At 42.1% G+C, this 14,273-nt stretch overlaps 1 protein-coding gene across 1 annotated transcript in view; it reads right to left on the bottom strand.

Annotated features, from left to right (window-relative positions):
- The window catches only part of LOC118402929 (cytohesin-3-like), a 39,638-nt gene extending 25,743 nt beyond the window's left edge, over nucleotides 1-13,895 (bottom strand). The window contains exon 1 of the mRNA XM_035801300.2: nucleotides 13,466-13,895. Within this exon, the coding sequence (XP_035657193.1) occupies nucleotides 13,466-13,484 (19 nt within the window). The 5' untranslated portion in view covers nucleotides 13,485-13,895. The remainder of the gene's footprint in view (nucleotides 1-13,465) is intronic.
- Between the last annotated feature and the right edge of the window lie 378 nt (nucleotides 13,896-14,273).

Below are 14,273 nucleotides of genomic sequence, written 5' to 3'. Positions count from 1 at the left end.
AAAACAAGGACATTTCTAAGTGACCCCAAACTTTTGAACGGTAGTGTATGTCAACAAAGTTTTATCTGAATCTCAAATTGATTTGAGAGTTGCAGTTGTGTGCCACTGAAATAGCTACACATCTACTCTGTCAAATCTACTCCAGTCAGTGGAGTGACAGGTTGGGTTGAGCAGGTGCAAAAATGGTGCCAGGGGGCAGGGGTTAAATAAATTCCAACATGTGCACCACAGAGCAGAGCCTCTGTAAATCTATAAATAACCATAACCCTCTATAAATGTACCCCCAAAACAAATCCCCTCAATCTCATTTTAGGAGTAAATCCCTACGATGAAGTCCTCATCCAAAAACGACCAACTGTTCACTACCCTCCCTCTGCAACTGGGTAGTTAATGATACAGTAACAGAGACAACTTCTGACTTGAGATCTGTGCACATTCCTCTGTAGAATCTCTGACAGGATGGGATACATTTGGGGGTAAGAAAGCCCACCTCATTATGTTTAGTCAGCTTGCAGTACAAACTACCCTTGCACATGATACACATTCAAATAGACCCAAAACAGACTGTCCATTTCATCACATTTTATCCACTTGTTGGACTGGAACGTGTGATAACCATCTATTACTAAAACCCCCACTCATCCCAGCTTGACCAGTGGAACAGAGTAGGACTTAGACCAAATCCCATACTCTGTTACTGTACATGGGCCAACTTACCATTTTAAAAGCTAAACTGGGTAATGGGCACAGCCTGGCGGGTTGTCTTTACTGTCCCCTAGCTAGCCTGGTCTGTGTGTTGGAGCATGGGAGAACCCTGTCACCCCACTGGCCCCAGCAGGGAGATGGGATGAGATAGACAGGCCAGGCAGGCTGTCTCTGAGAGCCTCCTCTGGCTATATAACCTGTAATCTAAAGCCTGTTGTCACCAATCCCTTTAACTTTATACCACTTGGACTCCCCTCACTGGCCTCACATGCACGCACAAACACACATTTACAGGGACACACGTCATGCACACACGCAGATGCAGGAGCACATAGACAGACACGCACATAGATACAAACACACATATACAGATGCATGCACATCAGTGGAGAATGCTGAGGGGAGGAAGGCTCATAATAATGGCTGGAACAGAATGAATGGAATGGTATCAAACATATGGAAACCATCGGTTTGATGTTGTTGATACCTTTCCACTTATTCAGCTCCAGCCATTATTACGTGCCTGTCCTCCCCAATTAAGGTGCCACCAACCTCATACCTTAGGAGGTACCTTAGGACTCCGTTCCATTTATTACATCAATAACAATGAGCAGTCCTCCTATGGCTCCTCCAATCCAGCCTCCTCTGATACATACATAAATACAGTGCATTCGGAAAGTATTCAGACCCCTCGACTTTTTCCACATTTTGTTAGGTCACAGCCTTATTTTAAAATTGATTCAATAGTTTTTTTTACCCTCATCAATAAAAACACAATACCCGATAATGACAAAGCAAAAACTGTTCTTTAGAAACGATAACAAATGTATAAAAATGTATAAACTGCAATAACACATGTACATAAGTATTCAGACCTTTTTCTCAGTACTTTGTTGAAGCACCTTTGGCAGCGATTACAGCCTTGAGTCTTCTTGGGTATGACACTACAAGCTTGGCACACCTGTATTTGGGGAGTTTCTCGCATTCTTCTCTGCAGACCCTCTCAAGCTCTGTCAGGTTGTATGGGGAGCGTTGCTGCACAGGTATTTTCAAGTCTCTCCATAGATGTTCGATTTGGTTCAACTCCGGCCTCTGGCTGGGCCACTCAAGGACTTTCAGAGACTTGCCCCAAAGCCACTCCTGCGTTGCCTTGACTGTGTGCTTAGGGTCGTTGTCCTTTTGAACCTCCGTCCCAGTCTGAGGTCCTGAGCGCACTGGAGCAGGTTTTCGTCAAGGATCTCTCTGTAATTTGCGCCATTTATCTTTCCCTCGAACCTGACTAGTCTCCCAGTCCCTGCCGCTGAAAAACATGCCCACAGCATGATGCTGCCACCACCACCATGCTTCACCTGAGGAATGGTGCCAGGTTTCCTCCAGACGTGACGCTTGGCATTCAGGCCAAAGAGTTCAATCTTGGTTTCATCAGACCAGACAATCTTGTTACTCATGGTCTGAGAGTCTTTAGGTGCCTTTTAGCAAACTCCAAGCGGGTTGTCATGCGCCTTTTACCGAGGAGTGTCTTCCATCTGGCCACTCTACCATAAAGGCCTGATTGGTGAAGTGCTGCAGAGATGGTTGTCCTTCTGGAAGGTTCCCCCATATCCACAGAGAGACTCTAGAGCTCTGTCAGAGTGACCATCGGGTTCTTGGTCACCTCCCTGACCAAGGCCCTTCTCCCCAGATTGCTCAGTTTGGCCGAGCGGCCAGTTCTAGAAAGAGTCTTGGTGGTTCCAAACTTCTTGCATTTAAGAATCATGGAGGCCACTGTGTTCTTGGGGACCTTGAATGCTGCATAAAAAATGTTACCCTTGCCCAGATCTGTGCCTCGACACAATCCTGTCTCAGAGCTCTACGGACTATTCCTTCGACCTCATGGTTTGGTTTTTGCTCTCTGACATGCACTGTCAACTGTGGGACCTTATATAGACAGGTGTGTGCCTTTCCAAATCATGTCCAATCAATTAAAATTACCACAGGTGGACTCCAATCAAGTTGTATGAACATTTCATGGATGATAAATGGAAAATAGAAAGCTGACTCAAGTTTTCCAAAAAGCACCTGGAAGCACCTAGATGATCACCAAGACTCTTGGGAGAATGTTCCACAGACAGATGCGTCAAAAGTATAACTTTTTGGATGACATTGGTCCCATGATGTCTGGCGAAAACCAAACACTGGATTCCACAGTAAAAACCTCATACCAACGGTCAAGCATAGTGGTGGTATTGGGATGGTTTGGGAATGCTTCGCCAAAATTCCTCCACAGCGATGCGAGAGACTGATCATCAACTACAGTAAGCATTTGGTTTCAGTCATTGCAGCTAAAGGTGGCACGACCAGTTATTTAGTATAAGAGGGAATTACTTTTTCACACAGGGGAATTGCGTGTTGCATAAATGTGTTAATTAAATAAAAAATAATAAGTATTATTTTCTTTTTAAACTCAGTTTCTAATATTAGGTTTTGGATGAAGATCTGATAATATTCAGTATCAAACATGTGCAAAAAGAGAACATTTGAAAGCGAGCAAATACTTTTTCACAGCTCTGTACATGCATACATACAAACTGTAGCACACACACAGGCACACGCTTGTGCTGCCAGCTGGCTTTAAACCCACTAACACCCACCCCCACAGCTCTTAATCCCAATCGGACCATGGGGCTGACGGCCACAGTGGAAGTGGGATGTATACAGTGCAAACCCACAGATGTTGTTTCCAATGGCCAGCCAGCCAGCCAGCCAGCCAGCCACTCTTTCTCTCTCTTCTGTAACCTACTTTGGCAGTGACAACACGGACAGACACAGTAACAAACATTTGTAGTCTTGTTTAGCTATACGGAGACGCGACCTGGCAGTTTGTCAAGACGCAAGAATGTGGGGAATGATTAGTACAGGGCAAGTCAAAGGGCAGTGGGTTATGATGAGTGTGTGTACTGTATTCTGTATGTTAGTCAGTGTAGCTAATGGAAGTGTATTATTTTCATGAACGTATGATCTGGCTGCTGTTTGGCCTTTTCAATAGTTGAGTATATTGCACCTCACTGCTTTGTGGATCCAGAAAAAGTACTATAAATGTGCATCTATGGATGTGTGTATACGACAATGCAGGAGCGATCCCTATACCATTATTTTGCAGTAATAGCTCACATCTTTGAGCAGGAGGAGAGCAAAGATTGTGGGGGGGTAATATCTTGGGGTTTAGCTACTAGAGCAGGATCTAGTACCCGGGTGTAGAGAGAGCTAAGATCTAGTACTGGGGGGGCTAAACTAAACTGCCATCCAATGATTGCATTGTTTAATCTGCTGTTTTAGGGAGAGGGAGCGGACCCCTGCTAGGGGGTGATCCATCCATCCGGGTGGTCCCTCCCTCCACCCTGGTCTGTCCAGACATCATGTCCCCTCATGCCCAACATCTGCTCAGGATCACCACTAGAATGTAAATATTTTATTTGATGTGCTGGGGCCTTATATCAGCTAGGGCCTGATACTTCACGCCCATATGCCTGCTGCCAGTACATTCTAATTTCTGTAGATTTGATACACCTTGGAATGAGATTGATGCTGTTTCTGGCACCCACTTCTAATCAGAGAGCTGGATGGGGGTCGAATGACTGTGAAGACTGAAGACAAACCACTTTCCTGGAGATTGTTTCCTGGAAGTCCAGGATGTTGATGCTTGTCTACTCTGACCGGGTAGAGCAAAGCTGTGTTTGGCTGACCTGCTGGAGGCTTGAAAGACTAGATACACAGGCCACTTCAAAATAACAGTCATGAAACACCTAAGACATTTACTGACTTCTGTGTTATATATTGTGTTAGGGTGGACTTTTATACAATCTATAAGCACACCTTTTAGAATCCCTGAAAACACAAGTCTTGTCAGCACACTTCTTCCTTTTTAGAATCCCTGAAAAAAATTTAGCACAACACACTTCTTTGCCCTTTTAGAATCCCTGAAAACACAAGCACAAAACACTTCTTCCTTTTCGAATCCCTGAAAAAAGAGCACAACACACTTCTTCCTTTTAGAATCCCTGAAAACACAAGTCATATACTGGAATAAAGACTTCTTCCTTTTAGATTCACCTGCATAACACTGAAAACACAAGCACAGCACACTTCTTCCTTTTAGAATCCCTGAAAAAAAGAGCACAACACACTTCTTCCTTTTAGAATCCCTGAAAACACAAGCACAAAACACTTCTTCCTTTTAGAATCCCTGAAAACACAAGCACAAAACACTTCTTCCTTTTAGAATCCCTGAAAAAAAGAGCACAACACACTTCTTCCTTTTAGAATCCCTGAAAACACAAGCACAGCACACTTCTTCCTTTTAGAATCCCTGAAAAAAAGAGCACAACACACTTCTTCCTTTTAGAATCCCTGAAAACACAAGCACAGCACACTTCTTCCTTATAGAATCCCTGAAAACACAAGCACAGCACACTTCTTCCTTTCAGAATCCCTGAAAACACAAGCACAGCACACTTCTTCCTTTTAGAATCCCTGAAAAAAAGAGCACAACACACTTCTTCCTTTTAGAATCCCTGAAAACACAAGCACAAAACACTTCTTCCTTATAGAATCCCTGAAAACGCAAGCACAGCACACTTCTTCCTTTTAGAATCCCTGAAAACACAAGCACAGCACACATTTTCCTTTTAGAATGCCTGTGAACTCTAAATAGGTGTTCTGGTTCTACATACTTGTGTTCTCAGGGCCACAGGGCTGAGTGCTCCAGAGAGTAGAGTTGGGATGGTAAACCAAAAATTATCGATACCGACCGAACTAACCATTTATTGAGGCCATTTTACTGATATCGATAAGTAGCCTTTACTAGAGGAATGTGACATTTGAAATGAAATAAGTCTTAATATAGGCTATTGCTAATGGGATAATTGATAGCCACAACATTCAATGTAGTAGTAGTAGTTTAAAGGGTAATGTAAAAAAGTAACTGGTGCACACTAATGTTGTAAACTTAGCGTTCAATTGATCGTTATCATGATAATTCAGTCAATTTATCATGATATGGATTTTTGTCCATATTGCCCAGCTCTACCAGAGAGCAGCAGTTACCTAGCCTGGCCAAGAAACACACACAACCCACGTAGCCTCCAGCCTCTATCCAGCCTCTAACTACCCCCTTAAAATGGGATCTACTTCCATTTAGTTCCCCTACTAGTGAAATAAGATCATTATTACTCAAGGAAAGTACCGTCTCTCTCTCTCTCTCTCTCTCTCTCTCTCTCTCTCTCTCTCTCTCTCTCTCTCTCTCTCTCTCTCTCTCTCTCTCTCTCTCTCTCTCTCTCTCTCTCTCTCTCTCTCTCTCTCTCTCTCTCTCTCTCTCTCTCTCTCTCTCTCTCTCTCTCTCTCTCTCTCTCTCTCTCTCGCTATTTCTCAGTCTCTCGCTTTCCTTCTCCATCTCTTCTCCTCTCTCCCCCTCCATCTGAACTCCACCACTGTCTGCCTCTCTTCTCATTCTTCCTAATTTGATAACTCATTAACAATCGAGGCAATAGATTGCATCCAAACAAAATGATCTGTGGGACATGCCAACTCTTCCAGACTGTCGTACGTGCTAGTCCACTACCCTCTCTTCCGTGGCACTGAAAACACATTGGGAAGCCTCCTCAGTATTCCCCATAATCAATTCCATATGTGGTGTTTCTCTACAGATGAGGCAGCAGTACTGGAATCCTTTAAGAGTCCCTCCTTAAACTAGTCTGTGCAGTGCCAATGATGCCTCACCCCTTAAACTGTGTGTGTGTGTGTGTGTGTGTGTGTGTGTGTGTGTGTGTGTGTGTGTGTGTGTGTGTGTGTGTGTGTGTGTGTGTGTGTGTGTGTGTGTGTGTGTGTGTGTGTGTGTGTGTGTGTGTGTGTGTGTGTGTGTGTGTGTGTGTGTGTGTGTGACAGTCAAAATGAACAGAAGTATTTTATTTCTAAATCTCCTTTTAAGCTGTTTCAATAAGGCAACATGGTAGCTACCTTAAGGATGGACAAACAGATTATATTCTCATTCTGGTCATCTCAAAATAATCAAGTTAAAGCCTATTTTGGCCTTTAAATATAACATGTATCATATAGCACATAGAGTAGAAATATGTCATGAAGATACAGTTGGGAAGGAAGACAGTAAGACACCGGATGGTAAAAGAAAACATAAGAAAGAAAACAGGACTTACTCTGACAAACCAGAAGGGCAGAGAGAAACAGCTGTGTAGGGGGGCTAGTTAGTTGACTGGCTGTATCTGATGTAGCCATATAGCCTATGGCTGTAGCTAGCAGATGCCTTGTGCAAGCCAGAAGGCCCTCCAGGCAGTGTTCGAGCTACAGACCAGCCAAAAGGCACCCACAGCATGGCAATAATGACTTCCTAATGTCCCCTCACACCCCTCACCCTACCGCCACAACAAAGACTGCTGGCCAACGAAATAGACCTATAGTGTAGATTCGGGGCAGGAAACCACTAATGTAAAACTTAAACTCATATAAAACTTCAACACCCCAAAGACTCAAGCAGTTTGTATTGATGTTCTTCTCAAAGAACATGTATGTTTCCATGCCCAGTAAGATTGATAAATGGCATAATTACAGTCTCCAAGATACAAAATGAAAGCCAAAGGACTTGACAGGAAAATGGAGATGAATTCAACATAAAATAATAAAGTATTAATTTGAAAGAATAATTGTTGTCAAGGTGCCCATTTCTGATAAGAAAAGCCTATTGACAGAATTAACTGCCACTCAACACCGTAACCTACAGTCCCAAAGAACAAATACACACACACACAATCATGCACACACACACAAATCATACACACAAATCATGCACAAACACAGACACTTTCTTCCCAGAGAGAATGGAAGGAAAGGGGTTTCCTTGGTGTTTCCCACGGTCAGATTGAAGAAAGCATGTTGAAAGAGAGAGGGTGTCACTAAGGTTATCAGGATCCGGACACAAGAAATACTGACAAGACACACAGCACTTAGTAAAAACCCCATTGCAACAGAGCACTTAGTAAAAAAACATTCCAACAGAGCACTTAGTAATAACCCCATTCCAACAGAGCACTTCGTAATAACCCCATTCCAACAGAGCACTTAGTAATAACCCCATTCCAACAGAGCACTTAGTAATAACCCCATTCCAACAGAACACTTAGTAAAAAAAAACATTCCAACAGAGCACTTAGTAATAACCCCATTCCAACAGAGCACTTAGTAAAAACAACATTCCAACAGAGCACTTAGTAATAACCCCATTCCAACAGAGCACTTAGTACAGTGCCATGCGAAAGTATTCGGCCCCCTTGAACTTTGCGACCTTTTGCCACATTTCAGGTTTCAAACATAAAGATATAAAACTGTATTTTTTTGTGAAGAATCAACAACAAGTGGGACACAATCATGAAGTGGAAAGACATTTATTGGATATTTCAAACTTTTTTAACAAATGAAAAACTGAAAAATTGGGCGTGCAAAATTATTCAGCCCCTTTACTTTCAGTGCAGCAAACTCTCTCCAGAAGTTCAGTGAGGATCTCTGAATGATCCAATGTTGACCTAAATGACTAATGATGATAAATACAATCCACCTGTGTGTAATCAAGTCTCCGTATAAATGCACCTGCACTGTGATAGTCTCAGAGGTCCGTTAAAAGCGCAGAGAGCATCATGAAGAACAAGGAACACACCAGGCAGGTCCGAGATACTGTTGTGAAGAAGTTTAAAGCCGGATTTGGATACAAAAAGATTTCCCAAGCTTTAAACATCCCAAGGAGCACTGTGCACGCGATAATATTGAAATGGAAGGAGTATCAGACCACTGCAAATCTACCAAGGATAACAATCAGTCGTATATTGCACAAATCTGGCCTTTATGGAAGAATGGCAAGAAGAAAGCCATTTCTTAAAGATATCCGTAAAAAGTGTTGTTTAAAGTTTGCCACAAGCCACCTGGGAGACACACCAAACATGTGGAAGAAGGTGCTCTGGTCAGATGAAACCAAAATGTAACTTTTTGGCAACAATGCAAAACGTTATGTTTGGCGTAAAAGCAACACAGCTCATCACCCTGAACACACCATCCTCACTGTCAAACATGGTGGTGGCAACATCATGGTTTGGGCCTGCTTTTCTTCAGCAGGGACAGGGAAGATGGTTAAAATTGATGGGAAGATGAATGGAGCCAAATACAGGACCATTCTGAAAGAAAACCTGATGGAGTCTGCAAAAGACCTGAGACTGGGACGGAGATTTGTCTTCCAACAAGACAATGATCCAAAACATAAAGCAAAATCTACAATGGAATGGTTAAAAAATAAACATATCCAGGTGTTAGAATGGCCAAGTCAAAGTCCAGAGCTGAATCCAATCGAGAATCTGTGGAAAGAACTGAAAACTGCTGTTCACAAATGCTCTCCATCCAACCTCACTGAGCTCGAGCTGTTTTGCAAGGAGGAATGGAAAAAAATGTCAGTCTCTCGATGTGCAAAACTGATAGAGACATACCCCAAGCGACTTACAGCTGTAATCGCAGCAAAAGGTGGCGCTACAAAGTATTAACTTAAGGGGGCTGAATCATTTTGCACGCCCAATTTTTCAGTTTTTGATTTGTTAAAAAAGTTTGAAATATCCAATAAATGTCGTTCCACTTCATGATTGTGTCCCACTTGTTGTTGATTCTTCACAAAAAAATACAGTTTTTTATCTTTATGTTTGAAGCCTGAAATGTGGCAAAAGGTCGCAAAGTTCAAAGGGGCCGAATACTTTCGCAGGGCACTGTAATAACCCCATTCCAACAGAGCACTTAGTAAAAGAAACATTCCAACAGAGCACTTAGTAATAACCCCATTCCAACAGAGCACTTAGTAATAACCCCATTCCAACAGAGCACTTAGTAATAACCCCATTCCAACAGAGCACTTAATAAAAATAACATTCCAACAGGACACATAGTAAAAAAAGCATTCCAACAGAGCACTTAGTAAAAACACCATTCAACCCGAACACTTAGTAAAAACACCATTCAAACCGAACACTTAGTAAAAACACCATTCAAACAGAACACTTAGTAAAAACACCATTCAAACCGAACACTTAGTAAAAACACCATTCAAACCGAACACTTAGTAAAAACACCATTCAAACCGAACACTTAGTAAAAACACCATTCAAACCGAACACTTAGTAAAAACACCATTCAAACAGAACACTTTCCTTTATCCCCCTGACAAAGGCAAAGCTGAAAATGTCCCTAGAGAAACTAGAGGAAATAGAGGCTCTAAAAACCCACAACCAGCATCAAGTGAGTGCTGGACAATTTGTAGGCCTACAATGTATTCATTTCTGCTTTCACTCTACCAGCCTAACTACACAATGAGTCTATAAAATAGACTTTGTGCCATACAACACTTGTGATTTAGGGTCTGTTTTACACAATGTGAGCGCAGACGTCTGTCTTGTGGCATGTAAACAGCACAGAGGAGTGTGCCAAGTGTGTAGAAGTAGGAGTAAACACGCATTAATGAATTCCATATTCTACTCTACTCACTGCCCTAGTTTCTCAGAGTGTGCCGGAGTGTGTGTGCGTTATGTTCTTCTGTGTAATTATCTCTGTTTGTTCTCCTATGAGAGGCAGTATGCATGCTCACTATCAGCACATATAAGAACATGAACTAATCCTATATCATGTCCCTTTTTCCCTCTCCTTGTTAGCAGGCAGTAAACGGAGGCAGAACAAATTATGCCCCAACTTTGACCATATGCTGCACAGCACAGTACAGCTCCATGACATCATGAAGCGTTACACTCTGCACAGCACTGATTTGAGTTTAAGGGTTTTGGCTTGAATTAAAAAGGCATTTTAACCAGCACTACTCTGACTACCAGGGGGAAATGTTGCATGCCAGCATAGTGTACAGTATGATTTGAGCAGACACACACACACACACATTTTACTAGACACTCTTATCCAGAGCAACTAGGGTTAAGTGCCTAGCTCAAGGGCACATTGGCAGATGTTTCATCAAGTAGGCATGGGATTCAAACCATCGCTCTTAACCTCTAGGCTACCTTCTGCCCTTAAACCTTAATTTAACCAGGCAGGGGTTATGTAGAGCATGAAAAGGGTTAACACTACAGAAACAGGATGGACCCGTGTGGGCTGAAGAGGGGTGAGATATGTAGAGGGTCCCCTCTTCAGCATCTGCTAATCTCTCACAGTTTAACTGCCAAACAGTTATTCTGCTTCTCTTCTCAAGGCAAATGTTTACAACACATTTACATGGCCTTCGCCCCCTGCCTTGGGATGGGGCTGGAAGATTATCCTGTTTGGATTTGGTGTTTGTGTGTGAGATTGTGTAAGCGTGTGTATCTCACCCCTCCTGTGTGTGTGTGTGTGTGTGGGGGGGGGGGAGGTTCTCTTGTATCATGGAAGCAGTAGACCTATGGGATGCCATAGGGTGTAGTTTAGCACTGTCACTTAAATACAGTTGAAGTCGGTAGTTTACATATCATTTTTCCAAATACATTTAAACTCAGATTTTCACAATTCCTGACATTTAATCCTAGTAAACATTCCCTGTCTTAGGTCAGTTAGGATCACCACTTTATTTTAAGAATGTGAAATGTCAGAATAATAGTAGAGAGAATGATTTCTTTCAGCTTTAATTTCTTTCATCACATTCCCAGTGGGTCAGAAGTTTACATACACTCAATTAGTATTCGGTAGCATTGCGTTTAAATTGTTTAACTTGGGTCAAATGTTTTGTGTATCCTTCCACAAGATTTCCACAATAAGTTGGGTGAATTTTGGCCCATTCCTCCTGACAGAGCTGGTGTAACTGAGTCAGGTTTGTTGGCCTCCTTGCTCGCACACACTTTTTAAGCTCTGCCCACAAATTTTCTATAGGATTGAGGTCAGGGCTTTGTGATGGCCACTCCAATACCTTGACTTTGTTGTCCTTAAGCCATTTTGCCACAACTTTGGAAGTATGCTTGGGGTCATTGTCCATTTGGAAGACCCATTTGCGACCAAGCTATAACTTCCTGACTGATGTCTTGAGATGTTGCCTCATTATATCCACATAATTTTCCTTCCCCATGACGCCATCTATTTTGTGAAGTGTACCAGTCCCTCCTGCAGCAAAGCACCCCCACAACATGATGCTGCCACCCCCGTGTTTCACGGTAGGGATGGTGTTCTTCGGCTGCAAGCCGCCCCCATTTTTCTCCAAACATAACGATTGTCATAACGGCCAAACAGTTCTATTTTTGTTTCATCAGACCAGAGGACATTTCTCCAAAAAGTACGATCTTTGTCCCCATGTGCAGTTGCAAACCGTAGTCTGGCTTTTTTATGGCGGTTTTTGAGCAGTGGCTTCTTCCTTGCTGAGCGGCCTTTCAGGTTACGTCGATATAAGACTCGTTTTACTGTGGATATAGATACTTTGGTACCTGTTTCCTCCAGCATCTTTACAAGGTCCTTTGCTGTTGTTCTGGGATTGATTTGCACTTTTCACACCAAAGTACATTCATCTCTAGGTGACAGAATGCGTCTACTTCCTGAGAGGTATGATGGCTGCGTGGTCCCATGGTGTTTATACTTGCATTCTATTGTTTGTACAAATGAACATGGTACCTTCAGGCATTTGGAAATTGCTCCCAAGGATGAACCAGACTTGTGGAGGTCTACAATTATTTTTCTGAGGTCTTGGCTGATTTCTTTTGATTTTCCCATGTCAAGAAAAGAGGCACTGAGTTTGAAGATAGGCCTTGAAATACATCCACAGGTACACCTTCAATTGACTCAAATTATGGAAATTAGCCTATCAGAAGCTTCTAAAGCCATGACATCATTTTCTGGAATTTTCCAAGCAGTTTGAAGGCACAGTCAACTTAGTGTATGTAAACTTCTGACCCACTAGAATTCTGATACAGTGAATTATAAGTGAAATAATATGTCCGTAAACAATTGTTGGAAAAATTACTTGTGTCCTGCACAAAGTAGATGTCTTAACCAACTTGCCAAAACTATAGTTTTTAACAAGAAATTTGTGGAGTGGTTGAAAAACGTGTTTTAATGACTCCAACCTAAGTATATGTAAACTTCCGATTTCAACTGGAAAACCATTTGGAACGGATACCACTCTGAAGGATCTGATGAATGTTGCAAAAGTTCGCTTTCCTGGTTTAAAAATGATACCTTTATCTTATCTTTTTCACACGTCCAGGGCCTTGAGCGGCTGTTTCAATATAACTGCTTTATAATGGAAAGAAGCGAAGCGTAGCTAGAGCTCCAGCACAAACTTCAAAGCGACATTAAACACAGACGAATTTTGTCGAAGAAGCACTAAACATTGCATGCGTTTTTATGCATTCCTCACACTGAGGTAATTTACTATATACCCTCTTATTTGATGGATAATCATAATTTATTGTCCCACCTGATGATTAAGAAATATGAACAGTAACCATCCTCCACTAGGTATCTTTATACCCTACCCCAGATGTAGCCCCATGTCTGACAACAGTTGATAAAATGCCATTGTAGTTCTTAACACCTTCGTGTTGAAGGAAAATCAAGATCAATTGCTGATGATTAAATGCATGCATTGGTGGTTACAGTTGTATGCCTCGACTCATGCTTTACGGCGCATATCATATAGTCCCTATCAGTACATGCACACATCACAGCAGATGGTGGAAGAGAGAGGGGGAAAGAGAGACGGTGATTGAATCATCGTGGGTCTTACCTTGATTGTCTTCGTCCATCTCGCGAATGCCGTGATGAGACAGTCCAGATATCAGATCGGTGGGTCAAATTTAGATGTCAAGGTAGACGTGTTTTTATTACTGTCTATAAACGGTATATAGGCTACGATCTATATCCTGTAATGACAGACCGACGACTCACAGGGAGCTGAGCTGTGCACAGTCGAAATGCAACAGCGAAAATATATTAATAACAAACAAGCCTACCTTCATGAGAAATCTAGGGTACCACCAAATAAACATCCATGTATTACGATTAAAGATGTAAATGTATAAGAAACGTTTACAAGAATTGTATGTATTAAATCCGATGATAATAGTTATCCTGCCACTACCATCCCTCTCTATCCAGGTTAGCCAACCTACTCCAATGCAGTCCAATGCAATGCAAAGGATAGCGGATTCTCTACATGGCTAAACGTTTACCATACGTCATCACTCCGCTCCGCCCGGGTGGTGACAGACAACCCCTCACCCTCAAAAAATGTTTCATTAGTTCCATGTATATTTATATATATATATATAAATATTAAAAACATATGAAAAACTTAAGAAAAATTGCACTGATAGAAGATAAAGTCTTATTTGGTGCAACAAGCTTAATCTGTCATTCGGCGGTGTAGGCAGAAATCCGTCGATGGCGGGGCCAGCAAAAATGTAGGTGGACCACAATTTGGGCACTCAAATCATCATTCAATTCTCATACAAACATAGCCTACCCTATACCCTACTGTAATCGATCTAACACAACAAACCATCTGACATGTAATTTCGCATTACAGACCAGAT

This window comes from Oncorhynchus keta, chromosome 24, assembly GCF_023373465.1.
Source record: "Oncorhynchus keta strain PuntledgeMale-10-30-2019 chromosome 24, Oket_V2, whole genome shotgun sequence".
Lineage (NCBI taxonomy): Eukaryota > Metazoa > Chordata > Actinopteri > Salmoniformes > Salmonidae > Oncorhynchus > Oncorhynchus keta.
The sequence above is the reverse complement of the archived record's forward strand: the minus strand, read 5'-3'. Positions and strand labels throughout refer to the sequence as shown.